The 19091-nt window shown below is 36.4% G+C and overlaps 1 protein-coding gene across 1 annotated transcript in view; it reads left to right on the top strand.

Annotated features, from left to right (window-relative positions):
- Positions 1-19091, top strand: part of LOC150085411 (attractin-like protein 1) — a 310470-nt gene that overhangs the window by 235021 nt on the left and 56358 nt on the right. Inside the window, exons 19-20 of the mRNA XM_090374560.1 lie at positions 55-113; positions 6616-6780. Of these exons, the coding sequence (XP_090230686.1) occupies positions 55-113; positions 6616-6780 (224 nt within the window). The remainder of the gene's footprint in view (positions 1-54; positions 114-6615; positions 6781-19091) is intronic.

The following is a 19091-nucleotide window of genomic DNA, read 5'->3' as shown; positions in this document are numbered from 1 at the left end:
TTTAAAATTTCTTTTGAAATAGCTGCTTTTTTTTTTTTTTTCTCTCCCACTTAGGTGTGATGAAGTAAATCACTACACAGGAAATCCTAAAGAAAAGGGAGGATCCTGTTACTGTAAGTATACAGTTACATCATTAATTTTTTTAAACATGGTTCAAACTGCTCAGTACCCTTAAACTTGTTTAGAATCCTAAAATAAATAAAACAAAGCAACTTTTAAATTTTCAAAATTCCATATTTCTCTATGATTCTGATTTACAGATTAATCTAATCTTCTGTTTTACAAGCTGTTTTGGTCCCAGTTTCAAAGTATTGAAGGAAGGCTAAAATACACAATAGCCTGTCTGGAGAAGGTTTACCCATAACAAGATTCAAGCCTAAGAGTCTCTCATTTACCAAGTGGTACCTTTTATTTGTTGTGCACTGTGCATGTCTTTTATTTCCCCAGTTTCAGTCTTATATAAGATGACTTTTACTATGAGAAGTATTTTGAAATAAAATAAACAAGATAATATTAAATTAAAAACATATCTGTGTAACACAATTTTTAGAGTAATATCTTAAATATATATATATATTTTTTATGGTTAAAATAGTCATTTCCACTGAAACCGATAATTTCACAAGAAAAGAGAGCCATGAAGTAATAACATGCTTTTTAATTTTTTTTTAAAAGGACTTTCAAGGAGGCAGATCCACAAGGATATGATGGAAACATTAAATGAATGTCTGTCATGCAGTACCATAAAGAACTGGTTTGTTGAATTAAAAGGGGTCATAGAGTTACCAAAGATAAAACCAGGTCTGAACAACCTATGACTGTGTCAAATGTAGAAAACACTGATGCTATTCTTAACCCAGTGGATTGGATTATAATGGACACTAAACATATCCTGTGAATGAGTTCATTACACTGTGTTCATAACTTGGTTTTTAAAAATTATTGGTTTGTATTATAACATATAGCAAAAGCCTTATTCATATCCATGAATGAGTCTAATATATTGTTTACAAACAATTGAGTTGGCACATTATAGCCTTAGTTGCTAATGCGCCAATAAAACCCAACCAACCAACAAACAATTGAGCATAAAAAAAATTCAAATTTCAGCAAAATGGGTACTAAAAGATTTTAATGAAGACCAGAAGAGGGGGGGGTGGAATTGTGCAAAAGACAACTCTTGAACAATTTACCAGGATTCAAACAAAGTTGTCAGCTAGTTGGTGACCATCGTTTAAGTTTGAATTTATCATCTAGAGACCAAACAACAATTTATGAAGTAACATATGAAGAATTGTAATCATAGAAGAAAAATGTAAGATCACTTATTGGTAAAGATAGGATATTAGAGCTGGAAAAGGAATTAGAAAATGTGAACTGGAATATTATCAGCTTGAGTTATAAAGGGTTAGAAATAAGAAGAAGAAGAAATTAATCACTTACAAGTTTATCAAGTGGAAATCTCCTGTAAACCAATGGAAACAGCGAAAAGAATGAATGTGGAGTTGGTTTTCTGGTCCATAAAGATATTAAAAACAACATTTTGGAATTCAAAAGTACATCACCAAGGTTGTCAAGACTATTATTCAAATTTTCTAAGAGGTACAAACTAAAGGTTATAATGATATATGCACCAACATCAAGCCATAATGATGAAGAGATTGAAGAAATGTACACCGAAATTGAGAGACTTCTAGATGAACAGAAAATTCACTACACCATAATTATTGGAGACTTCAATGCTAAGGTTGGAAAGAGACAAAACAGCACAGAAGTGGGAACTATAGGAAATTTTGGAATTGGTGAAAGACTTGTGGAATTTGCAGAATCTCAAGGAATGTCAGTAATGAACACTTTTTTTCAAGGAAGGGGTGAACAGAAAGTGGATATGGAAGAGCCCAAATCGATTAACAACTAATGAAATTGACATTCATCCTCACTAACAGAAGATATATTGTGAACGATATTACTGTCCTGAAAGTAGTGTTAGGGGATTACAAATGTAAACAACAATTCAGTTTGTTAAATATATTTAACAAACTGAATTGTTGTTTACATTTGTCTATATTTAACAGTACTTAATGTTGGCACATACTGTACTGTAATATCAGTTTTAAATGAATACAGTATCGGAGAGAATTTCACTGAATATGCTTCAGAGCAGAAAATGCGTTTGCACTGGAGGATAAAAAAAAACTATTCTTCTAAAGGAATAATTATAATGAAGTACTGTATACATGCAGCCTTTATCAATTTATATGAATGGCACCTCCGTAGCCAGGTGGGAAGGAGCAACAGTGCGTAGCACACGCTTCTTGATTAGACCAGGGTTCGAGCCCATCACCACCAAATACGGAGGATGCGGAAAGGTCAGGCAATGACCACCGCATATCCCGGAGCAATATGGCCTTAGTTGCTAATGCTCCTAAAAACCAAATAACAAACAAACAACAAACAATTTATATGAAATTTTGATTTTAATAATGTACTCTGGAGAAATTCAATTTTTCGAATTTAATGTTTCATTTTCACTGTTTCATTTTTGCCATATTTATTACTTGTTATACTGTTTATGAAATAAATTGCATGGAAGAGGTTAACCATAGATTTAATGAAGCATACGTTTTTTTTAGCTCTACCTAGGCAATTTCTGTTTCTTCACTCTCAGCTGTTATAAAGTGACAGCAAACTGGGCACTAGCTCACAAGTGATGTATGATCAGCCACATAGCTGTAATTTGCAAGAGAAGTTTGCTGAAAAGTGATAGCACAGAGAAAGAGGGGAGAGAGTTGTTACCCTTTTTAGCATTAAAGACAAGTGTGTTTAATCAGCAATTATTAAACAACATACTTAATAATTGGCAGTTAGGTTTAATTCTTTTAGTAAATGCAAAATTCTGTTTCTGAGTAACAGTAATCCTATTTTAACTTTTCAGTTTGGGAGAGAATGGGGAATACATCAGAATATTTCAGTTGAATATGAAAAGTATCTAGAAGTAATGAGTTCTCTTAGCAGTGCAATAAAGAATATGAGCATCTGCTGTTAGATCAGTACATGAAGTTCTGTTGATGATAATGTTCAGAAATTTTGGCAATGGGGATAAATAGATAAATGCCCATACATATCAGTGGGTATACAACACCTTGAATACTATATACAGGTGTCAAAAACTCATTCCAGCAAAGATATGGACAAGCTTGAAAGGATACAAAGGGAGACAACAAGGCTAATTAAGTCTAGAAACTAGACATCTGATTGAGGAGTTTAAGGCATTGAAATGATCAAGCAAACTTAATATTGGGGAAAATGTTTTCTCATTAATAGAATGACATAACCAAGGGGACATTGATTTGAAGTGAGGAAGGAAGAGAATTTTATTTTAGTTGAAGAATGTTGGAATAGATTCTCACCTGCCCTTATGGTATCAAAAGATTTAGAAAGAACAGATAACTATTTGGAAAGAAAGATAACAGAAGATAAAATTGTTTTAAGATAATAAAGCACTAAAAACCTACATTGGTATCGTTGTGTTTATTTTTGAATTGGAAATATGTACGTAATGGAGCCGAATATTTCGTGGTATTTTCTTACCTTCAGTGGCAGCTGTGTTTGCGATATCACCATCACAAAAGACTACTTTGGTTGCAAGACCAAAGAATACCTTAGAAAATAAAATAATTAACATAAGGTGACTTTTCTCTTTTTTTTTTTTTTTTTTTGACAGGTGATTCATAAGCTTTGTTCAAAAGCTTATATATCACCTCATCTACCATTTCAGTAAATATATTTGTTTCACCTTGTAGAAGATGAAGCAAATATATTTATTTGCTTTTTTATGGCAGATTATATTAAGCTTTGTTTCCTTATATCATTGTACCATCTTGGAGAAAAGAACCAGGTGATGAAGCAAATATATGAGATGTAATCAAAAAGTTTGGGGGACTGTAGTAGTAGTAGTAGTGGTGGCATGTGATGCAAGAAAGCAAGTGTATGAGCTTATGCAGCATCAGCCAAAAAAAAAAAAATCACACCATTCCCTCCAAATGCCTGTCCAGTTCCTCCTTAAATTTATTCAACCTATCAACTTCCACAACGACAGATGGAAGTTTGTTCCAGCAGTTAACCACCCGCTGGCTAAAGGCAAATTTCTGCACATCTATTCTACATCTGTCTTTTCTTAATTTGAATTTATGCCCCCTTAGGTTCGTAATCTGAACAAGTGGAAGGATCCCATCAGAATTCAGCATGCTCAACCCATTCAAGGCCTTATACACCTCAATCAGATCACCGTGCAGGTGCCTAGGCTCCAGGCACTGCAATTTGCAGAACTTAAGCCTCTCTTGGTAAGAGGATCCCTTCATTCCCCTCACCAATCTTGTTTGGTGAGGGGAATGAAGACTGACTTTGTATCTTACAGTTGCGACTTTCTTCATTCTAGGTGATGCATCTAGAATAGTAGCATCATTTATCTGCAGTCAGGCCAAATTAGCATGCATTGAATAGAAGATGTTTTAGGCATTTTAATACTGAGCAGGAGTGTGATAGCAGCATGGTCTGATGATGGGTATCGGTAAGATGGTTTATGCATTTTGTTGCATTTTAAAGTGCATGATTTGACTAAGCAGTGAATTTGCATCAAATATTGTTTTTAATTAGGAAAAAAATGCAACAGAAATGCAGAAGTTCTATGTGCCATTTGAAGACTCTTCAGTGGCTTGCAAAGTTAAAAGAGGACTACTTATTTGCCAGTGATGAACCTTACTCTGGCTTCCATTCAACTTCAAAAACCAGTAATTCAATCTCTTGTGTTTGTGATATGGTCATAATGGTGTTTAACTATCCTCTAACTTGTTAGCAAAATTGGTACTTTTTATGGAATGTGACACATTTTGGTCAAGATTGTACCTCACATCCTTACTGATGATCACGGAGAGTGGTAGTTTCTCACATGTCACAATCTTCATCGTTGTGCTGCTGCTGCCCCACAATCTGTTTCTTTCATTATTACTAGTGAAGAATGGTCAATATATGGCTATGAAACAAAGGCTTTATACTCTCATTGGAAGATTCAAAAGATCATAAGAGTAGGACAATCTCAGTCAAATGCCCCAGGGGCTCACATCTGGTGAGTATGGGCTTGGCATACCCAGGGTCCTGAGCTGGATCTCTCTCTCTCTCAGGGTAACTTGGAAACTTTTTTTGGCTGATGCAGCATAAGCCTCAGGCTTCCTTCCACTATATGTCTAGTAATAATGTGAAGATCATGATTATTGTATTTTTTTACTCAACATTGTTCATTATGAATTTGTCCCACATGGTCAGATATCAAAGGAATACCACAAAACAGTTCAGTTCTGCGATGATTGCATGATGCTATTCAGAGAAAACAGCCAAAAAAAGTGGGATCGAGGGAAATGGCATTTGCATCATGACAGTGCAAATGCCATTTCCCTTTACACTCGGCACTTTCCATTCAAGAATTTCTTGTGAAATACTGTTATTCCTGTGATGTTTTGTTTTGTTTCCTAAGCTTAAAGCCCTCTTAAACAGTGACAGATTTGCAATGACTGAGGAAATTATTCAGAATGGAACACAGGAATTCAGCAATTCCAGAAGAAGCCCAACAGAAATGCTTTCAGAAGTTGCCGAGGTATTGAAATCAGTATCAAAGAGACCACTTTGAAGGACATCCATCCAACTAGCTGGTACACTTCCTTTCCCAAATATCTGTTCATGAACTTTTGGATCACAACTTGTATGTATTTAAGAGGTAAATAATGAAAGGAAACAAAGCTTATGTGTCATTTGCCATAAAAAATTAAACTACTGATGTGCCACTCTCTCTCTTTTTTTTGTAAAAAAGGTATTTGTAATAGTTACCCATTTAAGAAACTACTGAAACTTATTTAACCTGGCAGCAGATGTGCCACAAGCTTGCTGCCAAAAAACAAATGGGAAGCTGTCAGGTACTTTTTTTTTTTTTCACTACTGGGTGGGAGTGCATCTTCTGCCAGGTTAAATAAGTTTCAGAGTAACATATTGTTATAGGAGTATAGGTTAACAGTTCCTGATGAATAATTTTATTCAGATATATCGAATACACTTCAGCACAGCACCACAGTTGTGCTATCAAGATGTCTCTACATCTGTGATCTCACATTTAGCATTTTGATTTGTGATTATTTATCTGTTAACTTATTTTATTATCATGTGTACTTATTGATATATTTTTAAGATTATTGACATTGTACATTGTAAATCTGGAAAAATAACATTGACTTACTTAGTCATCAAGAGAGTTTATCGTATTTGTTCATTCATTCTCTTTTAGAACTTGGAATGTAACAAATGTGTTTATATATTTTTCAATGAATTAAGTTTAAACATTGAGACTGAAACTACTAGAAATACTTTATATAAGGATGGCACTATGGATGCTTGCATAGATTTCTCCTGCATTAAACTTATAGTATAATATTGGAATAGAACATAGGGTAAAACATGTTTGAAGATAATAAAATATATTTTTTAAGTTAGTTTTTCAAATTTCTGCTTTATATACTGATTACATCAAAGTGGTTTGCATAAATCAGATGCAAATTTTTTCTTCCTTAGATAATCTTTCCATTGATTACCAGTACACTTTTAATATTTCTAAACCAGAAGAACGTTATTATAAGAAAATTAATTTCATGAATACCCCACTAAAGACTGACCTTGATGTTGATTTTGCAATAACTTGCACAGAAAATGCATTAGTTACCATTTCTTTAGCATCAGGTAAGTTTTTCTTAGCAGTTTTTTTTTTTTTTCCCTTTTCATTGTATAAATTATAATTTCCTTCATATTTGATTGCAGAAATGTACAAAAATTGCAAATTTGTCATATGCCTCCAAGGTGTCATATTTGCACCCCACCCCCACCAACATTCGTGTAAAGTGTGTTTAGGATCAAGCGGCACCAGGGGTTTCCCCCATCTCCGCGTAGTTTACATTGTGGGTGAACCAGTTGACTGGAAAAGCCAGAGATTCAAAAGTGTATGGACTTTGTATATGTGTGATGCCTTGTACCATTGTTCATCTGGTCATTTAGCCGCCAGACCCCTACTGAGGCCCGACGTTGTCCCACTTTCGCCCCGTGGAGGCAGACCAGGTACTCACTAGTATATAGTTCACTCTGGCCAACATTCAAGTAGTGAGCAACAGTATCATCAGACTTTCAAGAAAAGAATAGAATCTTCTTGGGAGGAAAGATTTTTATGAACAGTTTCATATTGCCACTTTATGAAGGAAGTCCTAAACACAACTGTTTCAGAACACAAAATACATAATGCTTTGTTATCCTTCTTAATCATACCAAATCTTTTACTCCAAGATTCTTGAAATTCTCTGCTACTCCCCTCCTCATTTGAACATTTTTGTTTCTTTGCTGGTTGAGCTGACATTCTGTGAACAATTTGCAAAGGGCAAATAGCAATTAAAATATTTATGAGAATTTATCAGAATTAATGAAGAATAATCTCTAATTTCCATGCTACATACAAACCATAATTGACAATGAAGGAGGCTACACTAAATGCTGAATGTGGATAATATATCTCGCATAACTTTACCAATAACTTATGTTCTGAATAAATGTGTGAAATATAAGAATTTTTTTCGTAAACAGTCACTGACATTTTCTTTCAGTTTGTACTAAAAGCCAGTGATAGTCTTGAATTTTCCATGTTGGAAAATTTAAGACTACCATTGGCTTTTAGTCATATGCAAAAAACCTATTTAAAATGGGTTTTTTGCTTATGACTGTAAATATGATCATGACATTCACATAAAGGGTAAATTTTTATTATCACTAATATCTTGTATTTTTTTTAAAAACGAAATTAGAAAAAAAAATATGAGCAGAACAAAAACATGCAACTCTACTGATGTATGTCTTTACTCAATGTTGGATAAATTAGTCGTAGTAATAAACGTTTTTCAGTTTTATGCCTTTAGAAGTTTAGTGAGTTTGGGGTATCATACGAGGCTAGACAGATGAAAACTAGTGTGGATATTTTATTTGGTAAATCAACACAGTGAATGAAATAGTGTGTATGAGAAAAACTCTAAAGAGAAAGAAGAACAATTGGACAGTGATATAATAATATATATATATATATATATGTATATACATAACTACGAAATCTTACCCTTGGAAAGGCGATGTTCAAGACATTTAATCACACAATTTTGTTGCAATTTCGTCAGTACATCTGAATTCTGCCAGCCCAAAAAATTTTTTTTTACGCATGTCATGGGTTCACCACCCCTGATCTAGCATATTAATTTGGTGAATACACTGACAGTGATGCATATAAAGTAATATATGTTTTTATTGGTTTTTAAGATGCAAAAACAGCTATTTTAATATATGTATAATTTGACATCTTTCCTGCCAAGCAAAAGCTGTGTAACTTCTATTTGGCAATTTAAAAAAAAAAAAAAAAAAAATTGTCCCTGTTTTAGATCTACATCTGATTTGCTTTATTACAGCAACATGCAGAATAGTTGACACCTCTGTTAACCAACACATCCAGCACTTGGTGTACATGTTTTACAATTTTTTTTTTTTTTTTTTTTTTTTTTTTTAATACTCTGCCTCAGTTGGTAGATCATGGATTGATAGTTTTATCATTTTCCTCCCCTCTTCATGGATATCTTGTGTGTGATATCTTTGGTGTGACATAAGCACTGGGATAGCAAAAATGAGGGTAGGAGTTTGTTATAGGCCTGATGAGTACAATGAACAATTATACAGAGAAATAGAATGGGCCAGTAAATCAGTGTCTTATAATGGGGGATTTTAACTTCCCAGATATAGACTGGAACTTGTGGGTTGGACACTCGTATACTAGCAAGGCTTTTGTGGCTTTATTGGATGATTGTTTTCTACAACAGCACGTTAGAGAGGCAACAAGACCTTGATATGATTATCAGCAGTGCTTATTCATGCATTAAGAATTTACAGATAAAGGAACGTATACTAATGTGGGATTTACTTAAAGAAGTAACTACCATCAAGGGTAAAGGGAAGGGTTTTTGCTTTCATAAAGGTAACTACAATGGTCTCAGAGATATTTCAGGTTCTATACAGTGGTACCAACATCAAATTCTAAATGGGAAGCATTCAAGGAAGTAATTTTGGAAGCTACTAGGCTTTTCATTCCAACTAAGAAATACTGTTCTAGGTTTAGGCCTAAATGGATGTCAGTTGAATTAATGAGACTCGTCGCAGAGAAGAAAAATGCATGGGATGCACATAAATTGTCAGGCGGCACAAAAGCCTGTGGTAGATAGATGGTCTGTGATCAAGTCACAAAGGGGGTTAGGCAAATTATGAAAAATCTTTGGCAAAGGATGCAAAAATAAACAGCAAACACTTCTTTACTTATATAAACTCAAAAAAGGAAGGGGATGAATTAAATTGCTTCACTTGATATCAATGGTTTGACTGTAGATGAAATTCTAATAGGGAATTAAATGATTTTGTAATAACTGAGAGCAAAGTGGAGGAGAAACTGTTGACATTTAACATAAGAAAGGCACCTGAGGTAGTGGGATCTATCCAGTTATATTAAAGGAGGTGGCAAAGAAAGCAAGCAAACCCTTAGCCATAATTATGAGAGCATCCTTGTACTCGGGGGAAGGCCCACGTACTGGAGATGTGCAAATGTATCTCCAATTCACAAGGGGGTGACAAGGGTAATTACAGACCTGTTAGTTTGACTTCTGTTCCAGGGAAAATAATGCAGTCACTGGTTAAAGAAGCATTGCAGGATCATCTAGACAAGACAGCAGTAATAATTCAGGCACTGCATGGATTTGTCAAGGGGAAGTCTTGTCTGACCAATTTTAGTATTAGTATTAGTATTAGTAACGGCCGCATGGTGCAAGAAAGCCTATGGCTTATGCTGCACCAGCCAAAAAAAAAAAAAAAAATAAATAAAATAAAATAAAATAAAAAAAAATATAAATCCGAACAAAACAATGATAAAAACAAAAAAATAAATAAATAAATAAATAACTAAATAATAATAATTAATAAAATAAAAAATAAATAAAAAGGAAATTAAACCTATCATCCTATGTGCTTCCCTTACCCGAAAGTACTATCCAGATGACCTTTGAATTTCCCCAAACTGTCGGCCTCTACCACCCATGAAGGCAACTTATTCCAGTAATTTATAACTCGCTGGCTAAAATAGAACTTCCTGCAATCCAATCTAAACATTTCCCCCCGTAACTTGAATTTATGTCCCCTAGTTCTAGCATCATTTGTAATCTTGAAAATTTTGTCCTCATTCATTTTACTGATGCCTCTCAGAGCCTTAAACACCTCAATCAAATCTCCTCTAAGGTGTCTAGTTTCCAAACTCTGCAACCCACATATTCGAAGTCTTTCTTCATAAGGACGCCCTTTTGCCGATCTCACCAGGCGAGTTACCCTTCTTTGCACCCTTTCAAGAAGCTCGATGTCTTTCTTCAGGTGCGGTCTCCATACTTGAACACAGTATTCCAAGTGTGGTCTAACATAAGCCTTATATAATGGGATTATCACGTCCCTATCTCTACTTGCAAAAGTTCGATAGATCATTGATAGGACACCATGGGCCTTCCTTGCAACCTGTTTACAATGCTCAGAGAATTTCATGTCTGACCGTATCGTAACACCCAAGTCCCTTTCCTCCAGTACTGGCTTTAGTTGAACTCCACCAAGTGAATAAGTTATTTTGGGATTACTGTTTCCCAGGTGTAATACCTTACACTTTGTTGGATTAAAGCACAGCTGCCATTTTTCTGACCATTCCTGAAGTCTATCTAGGTCTCTCTGAAGAAGCTCAGCTTGACAGTGATCATTAACTACTCTACCAATTTTAACATCATCTGCAAATTTAGACATCACGCCCTCTATCCCTTCATCAATGTCGTTTATGAAAATTAAAAACAACAGTGGTCCTAATACTGATCCTTGGGGAACCCCACTTCTTACATCAACCCAATCTGAGGAATAGCCATTTATCACAACCCTCTGCCTCCTGCCCTGAAGCCATCCTTCTATCCATCTAAGGATTTTCCCAGTGATTCCAACCTGTTCCAGCTTATAAAGCAACCGCTCATGTGGGACTGAGTCAAAAGCTTTGCTGAAATCTAAATAAACAATGTCGAAATTATTCCCTAAATCCAGCTCGTGAGTGACCCTTTCGAAATAGCGAACCAGATTTGTTAAACATGATTTTCCCTTTACGAAACCATGCTGAGTATCCTTGAGAATTTCAATTCGATCCAAATGATCCTGAATTCCACCCTTGATCATTGCCTCCATGATTTTCCCTACTACTGAAGTCAGACTGACAGGTCGATAATTTCCAACTTCACTTTTAGAGCCACCCTTATGTATGGGAGATACATTTGCACTTTTCCAATCCAAGGGAATCTCCCCAGAGTCTAATGATGCTCGCATAATTAGCCTCAATGGTTCAATGCACTCGCTTGCCGCCTCTCTTAAGATTATAGGGTATATTCCATCAACTCCAGGAGCCTTACTGGTCTGTAGGCTCGAAAGTTTTTTCATTAAATAATCTTGCGAAATTTCAATATCATTAATTACATATTTTTTAACTTCGCTCCCACAATTTCCCTTTGCCACAAAAGGCTTTTCATTTGTAAATATCGATGCAAAATAACTGTTGAGTTCATCTGCAACGGCAGCTGGTGTATTTATTACTATCCCCTTTCCCTTACATAAAGGTCCGATCTGGTTTGTCCTGCTCTTCTTGGCATTTATATATGTGAAGAATTCTTTATCCCCCCTCTTTGCTCTGTTTGCTAGTGATTTCTCATAAACTGCCTTTGCCTGTCGAACCTTTTCTGTGGCTCTATTACACATCACCTTGTAGCTGTTATAGGCTTCAGTACTTTTTATTGCTCTGTAACTTTTCCATGCCACCTTTTTCTGCTCAAGTAATGTGGCAACTTCACTATTCATCCAACTTGGAACCCTTCTCGTGGAGTATTTTTTTAATGGTATATACGCATTCAAGGCATCTGTGATTAATGTTTTAAAAGCGTACCACAGTTCAATTGTATTCATTCTCTGCGCGATATCTACCCAGTTAATAGAGGCCATGTAGTACCTTAAGGCATCGTAATTTCCTTTTCTGAAATTAAAACCCATTCCTTTGCCTTTTACTTCTGCTTCCTCTCTCGTCATCATCCACCGTAGAACTCCGTGATCACTTCCTGCTACTGGTTCCTCTACTGTCAGCCCTGTTATGTCATCTGATTCATGTGTGATGATGAGGTCTAGGATATTCTTTTCTCTAGTACTTTCCCTGACATGTTGATACAAATAACAGTCATCTAGTTGATTTAAAAATTTTGTTCCCCATGTCGAGTTTCCTTCCCATTTACTCCAATCAATTAGAGGCAGATTGAAATCACCCATAATAAGGCATTGACGCTTACTTGCCCATTCCATTTGCATGTAGAGGCTTTTGTCATAATCTTCACAATCACCTGGTCTGTAGATTACTCCTACTCGCATTATACCTTTGTTTCCAACTATCTCACACCATACAGACTCTGTACTAGCATGTGAAACGTCTGAATCCGGGAAAGCTATCGTCGCACTCAGGCTGCTTCTGATAAGAAGCATTACCCCACCACCCCTTCTATCTAACCTATCCTTCCTAAATACATTATACAAGCCGTACTGAAACTCATCATCGCCAATTTCCGGGTGGCACCACGTCTCTGTAAGCCCTATTATGTCCGCGTTACTTGTTTTAACCAGCAGTTCGAATTCGCTCATTTTATTGACGACACTTCTAACGTTACTGTATAAACAATTAAGATTTACTGTTCTTGTATATTTAACAACCCTAACACAACCCTTGAAGTTTTTTAGGCTCTCTTCCCTGGCATTAGCTACCCGCCCACGTGAAACGTTTGTGCCCCCAGAACATCTAGATAATACGTCCAGTTGGGGTAACAGATAAGAACTCTTGAGGTATGTGCAAGAGTTACTTTGACCAATATTATCAGATAAACGCGTGTCAGTATTACCCACATCCCCCCTAACTAGCAGTTTCCCTGAACCTTTAAGGTATCCTCAATAATACTGGCAAAAACTTTTGCACCACCTTTGTTTAAGTGTATCCCGTCTCTACAAAACAAATTCCTTCTACCTACAAGTGTGGGCCATGCTGATAGAAATTTACCCCCTAAAGCCTTGCAGATTCCTTCAAGTCTTGAGTTAATCCACAAGGCTCTTAACATATAATCCCTCCTATCGTGTCTGGGCAGAATTGCAGACACATAGACATTATGGCCTAGCTCGCGACATTTCCTCAGCATGGTCCTGTATTTTTCCAACAAATCGTCAGATCGTGTACGTTTAATATCGTTTGTCCCCACATGAATAATAATATTTTCTTTACCCCCTTTAAAATCTGACAGTCTGTTGGTGACATCATCAATAGTTGCTCCCGGCAGACATACCCTGGTTCTCCTCCACCTATCTTTATTACAAAAAATATTCCCCGTTTCCCTGACAATGGAGTCTCCTAATAATACAATGTCCTTTTTAACCAGAGTAGTTTGCACTTGGTTTTTCTGTTTTGAGGCTCGAATCGGGTGTGCATCACTTGGTAGATTGCTGGAGTTTTGAGTCCCTGACGAGCTCCCAGATGCATTATTTTCGAGGGCAAGCACTCGTTTTTTCAGGGACTCAAATTGTTCCCTCAGTGCACCAAATTGTAATTTAAGATCGGTGCACTCCTTACATCGATCACAAAGAAAAGAATCCCCAGGTGAGGTAGGATTAGTCACCAGGTCGACCTTGGAAAACATTCCACAGGTTCCACAACGGATTAAATCATGACTCACCCGTAAATCGCCATCTGCTATTTCCGTGTGAGTCACGATACCCTGTGACGTGTTTAAGGCAGATCTCGTAACTACCATTATAAAATTAAATAAATATCAATGAAAGTAACTTTAAAAAATTATATCTATAATATTATTAAAATCAAACAGTTACAGGAAAACCTATAACAAAATAATCCAACAATATCTAAATAAATCAAATATTTAAAAGCACTATCCAAAAGTAAACCACTTAACTGAGGAGCCCTGTCTAAGCGCGTCCGCTCACCTCTAATGCCAACCTCGAATTGGATAATATGATGTGGATAATATTGGATAATATGATGTGGTCACAAAGGAACTGAAATGCAAAAAATAATTTTGATATCATATACTTGGATTTCAGGAAAGCGTTTGATACTACTGCACATGGAAGACTACTGTACAAATTGGAGCAGTAAGGCATTAAGGGCAAGTTGCTACAATGGACAAAATGATGGTTGAGTGGGAAAAGACAGAGTGGTAATCAATGGATACTGCTCTATGTGGACTAATATTATTAGTGGTGTCCCTCAGAGTTCGGTGTTGGGCCCATTGTTGTTGTGTATATCTATCAATGATATTGATGTAGGTATAACAAGCTTAATGTCAAAATTTGCAGATGATACAATGGTTGGCAAGATTGTTAATAACAGTAATGACAGTATGCTGTTGCAACAAGATCTGGAAAAGTTGGGTATATGGGCTGAGAAGTGACAACTAAAGTTTAACATTGACAAATGCAAAGTACTGCATATGGGTAGCAGTAACCTCAGAGAAATGTACCAACTGGGTGGTGTTACACTCAGGGTAGTGGAGAATGAAAGAGACCTGGGGTAATTGTGCAGTTAGATATGAAGTTTTCTGAGCAGTGCAGACAGGCTGCCAGAGTAGATCATGGAATCTTGTCAATGATATACAGGAATTTTGCGAGCAGGGATAAGGAGGTGGTTATCCCCTTGTATAAGGCAGTGGTCAGGCGTCACCTTGAGTACTTCGTACAGATCTGGAAGCCTCATTTTAGGAAGGATGTAGAGTTGCTAGAACTAGTACAGAGAAGGACAACATGACTGATGAAGGGAACAAAGGGGTGCTCTTTTGAAGAAAGGCTTAAGTAGTTCTGCAAATTTCAGCTTCTGGAGACTAGGCACCTTCAAGGCGATCTGATTGAGATTTATAAGGCCTTGAATGGATTGAGCAAACTCAATGCTGATGGGATTCTTCCTCTTGCTCAAATTACATACCTGAGGCGGCATTGATTCAAACTGAGGAAAGACAGTTGTAGAATAAATATGCAGAAGTTTGCCTTTAGCCAGCAGGTAGTTGAATGCTGGAACAAACTTACATCTGTTGTTGTTGTGGAAGTTGATAGCTAAATAAATTCAAGGCAGAACTAGACAAACATTTGGAATGAATGGATCAGTGAAATGGGAAGGGTTTTTTTTTTTTTTTTTTTTTTGGCTGATGCTGTATAGGCTTACTTTCTTGCATCATGTGCCTCTACTAATGCTAATCTGTATTTTTTTATTCTGCAAGATAGGGGAACTGATCATAGACTATGTACAGTTTAAAGATGCATACTAATGCACCATGATCTTTTTGCTTCAATGCAAATTCAGTACAATAAGAATGGTTTGGACTTAGTGTGTGTTCTTATTCAGTTTCAAATTTAATTTTCTAGCAATGATATTTCTTAATAAGGTCAGTCATGCTCTTTGTGGCTATAAATGATTGTCTCTTCTCTTTTATTCTTTGTTATAGAAATAGCCCTTAAAAACGGATGACAGTTGCTGCATTTAAAAGTCAAACTGTCCACCTATAAATCAGTAAAACAAGTTTTCTCTGCAGTCTTGTAGAACCAAAGAAATACATGTTCAGAATTATCTGAATATGAACTAATCAATATTGATTAACAAAAGCTATAATATATATAATTATAGAGAACTTACCAAGACTTTTAAGAAATTGCTGTGAAATATTCTTATTACTAAATGTGGACTTGAATTTCTATCTGTGTGTTAGTAGAATTACAAAAAAATAAAATTTCATGGAACGTCAGATTTTGCATAAGATTAATTACAATACTCCTATTGTTTCAGAAACAAATCATATTCTTAGTTAACATCTGGAATTTTTTGGCTAATTGTCTTAGTTGTGTGAGATATGTTCTCAGTTAACATAAAAAGTTTATTTAGTACTGAGTGGTAACCTACATTCCTTTGGAAGATCTCAGAGAATATATATGGGTCAACGTAATCAGTGTGAATCTTTAAATATGTCCGTTTCACACAAGGCACTGCGAATAAACATTTAGGGAATGAGTTGCAATGTGTTTCAGCATTTTTTCTGGATATTGCAAACAAGCAGGGACTCTACTAGCCATATGGGAGTGTCCATCTGCCCTTGTGGCTAGCACAGTCCATATTTGTCTTTTCATCCTTCTTATCATAATTTTTTTAATGGTTAGTTATAGTGATATGTCATGATTTGACCTCAGTCAGATTTAGAATGTTTGCTGATTTACATTTCAGTTATTATGACATACCTCTTTATTTTATCATATAGACAGCATCATTACTGCATTGCAGAAACAGCAAACATTCTCCAGATAGTTTCATTCATGCATGCTGATGGCACTAGCATGTTGAGAATTAGTTATCAATATCATGTTCTTGTTCATCAGAATTTTTTGTGCATTTGCTACTGCATGCAAAGCATACTTAATAATGGTAATCATGGAGGATTAATGACAAGTAATAATCTGTCATGATTACCACGACCAAAATATGTGTGAAACATGCCATAAGGCACCAACAGTAATTATCTACCAGTGTGGCCATTCCTGTTGGTAGTGAACACTCCTTACTTGCCTGCCTGTATTACAAGATAGGCCTGCCTCTCTTCCCATCCTTTGCATAGTACTGCTTGTACTCAGAGGTTCCATTAGAAATACACGTCTAATGGAGCCTCTTGTATGTGGTGTCGTATGATGGGACACCAGTGTGTACATTACTTGATCCACACTCTGCACTATTGGACTGGATATGAATACGCATAGCATGGATGGCACATTCAGCAGACATGAACCTTGTAGACCTTTGTTAATGGGAACACTGGAAGGTCACACTGGAGGTGGACAAAGCGTAGGAGTTAGGTGAGTCGGAAAACTGCTAGATTGGGGGGATACACGGACTAATACATTAACTGTAGCCGCTGGCAGAGGTGAAAGTGATTCTTGCACTGCTTCTATTGGAATGAACAGCAGCCTGGAAAACAAGATGCAGGGGATTTCAGAGACTGCTCGGAGTCATTGTGGTATAAGTAAACACATGGGTTGTGTTAGGGTAGCTAAGAATAGGAACAGGTGCATGTATACTTGCATGTACACCAATGCTAGGAGTTTGGTAAATAAATTTCATGAATTTGAGGTGTTGGTCAAAACATCAAAGGCTGATATTGTTGGGATATTAGAGACGTGGTGTCACACAGATATAAGGAATGCAGAACTGGAATTTGGGGAGTACAATGTGTACAGGAAGGATAGACAGGATAGGAAGGGAGGAGGGGTTATGCTATTAGTTAAGAAACACACAAAATTCAAGGAGGTACAGCCAGTCGACATCACTGGACAGTGCAGTGTCGAGTAAATTTGGTGTGACTGACATAAGCACTGGAAAATCAAAATTGAGAGTAGGAGTGTGTTATAGGCCTAATGACTCTGATGAGTATAGTAAAAAACTGTATAGGGAAATAGAGTGGACCAGTAAATCAGTGTCTTATAATGGGGGATTTTAATTTCCTGGATATTGACTGGAATTTGTGGGTTGGTCACTCACACACTAGCAAGGCTTTTGTGGATTTATTGGATGATAGTTTTCTACATCAGCATGTTTGGGATGCAACTAGAAGGAGTAATACTCTTGATCTGGTTATCAGTAGTGATTCTTCATGCATTAAGAATCTGCAGATAAATGAACCACTAGGTGGCAGTGATCACAGTGTGCTGAAGTGGGTTTTACTCAAAGAGGTAACTACCATCAAAGGTAAAGGGAAGGGCTTTTGCTTTTGTAAAGGTGACTACAGAGGTCTGAGACAGTATTTAAATTCTATATGTGTGGGACCAACTGATGATGTTACCAACAGCAAATTCAAAATGGGAAGCATTCAAAGAATTAATCTTGGAAGCTACTAGGCTTTACATACCAACTAAGAAATATTGTTCAAGGTTTAGGCCTAAGTGGATGTCAGATGAACTAATGAGACATATGGCAGAGAAGAAAAATGCATGGGATACATATAAATCAATGGGTGACATGGAAGCCTACAATAGATGGTCTGTAACCAAGTCACAAAGGAGATTAGGCAAGCAAAGGCAGATTATGAGAAATGTTTGGCAAGGGATGCAAAGAAAAACAGCAAAGAGTTCTTTATTTATGTAAACTCTAGAAGGAATGGGATGAATCATATTGTACACTGGATATTGATGGTTCAACTGTTGATGATCCTGCTCAGGTGGCTAACAAACTAAATGAGTATTTTGTATCTACATTCACACATGAGGAATTATTTGGGGAGGGGAATGCCAGAGGTGAACTAAACTATGGCAGTGAGCTACATGATTTTGTAATAACTGAGAGGAAAGTGGACGAGAAATTGTTGAAGATAAACATAAGAAAGGCACCTGGGGTGGATGGATCTATCCAGTTATATTAAAGGAGGCAGCAAAGGAAGTAAGCAAACCCTTAGCCATAATTTTGAGAGCTTCCTTTGACTCACGGGAGGTACCCATGGACTGGAGATGGGCAAATGTGACCCCAATTCACAAAAAAGGATCAAAGTGCAACAAGTAATTATAGACCTGATAGTTTAACTTCTGTTTCAGGGAAATTAATTGAGGCACTGGTTAAAGAAGCACTGCCGCATCATCTAGACAAGACTTCAGTTATAGCTCGGACACAGCATGGTTTTGTTAATGGGAAGTCTTGTCTGACCAATTTGATTGGCTACTATAATGTGGTCACAAAGCAACTGAATGCAGGGAATAACTTTGATATCATATATTTGGATCGTAGAAAGGCTTTTGATACGGTTGCACATGGAAGACTGGTGCACAAATTGGAGCAGTGCGGCATTGGAAGCAAATTG

Source organism: Mastigoproctus giganteus, chromosome 5 (genome assembly GCF_048544385.1).
Source record: "Mastigoproctus giganteus isolate SK-2022 chromosome 5, ASM4854438v1, whole genome shotgun sequence".
Classification (NCBI taxonomy): Eukaryota; Metazoa; Arthropoda; class Arachnida; order Uropygi; family Thelyphonidae; genus Mastigoproctus; species Mastigoproctus giganteus.
This window is presented reverse-complemented; position numbering and strand designations above follow the sequence as displayed.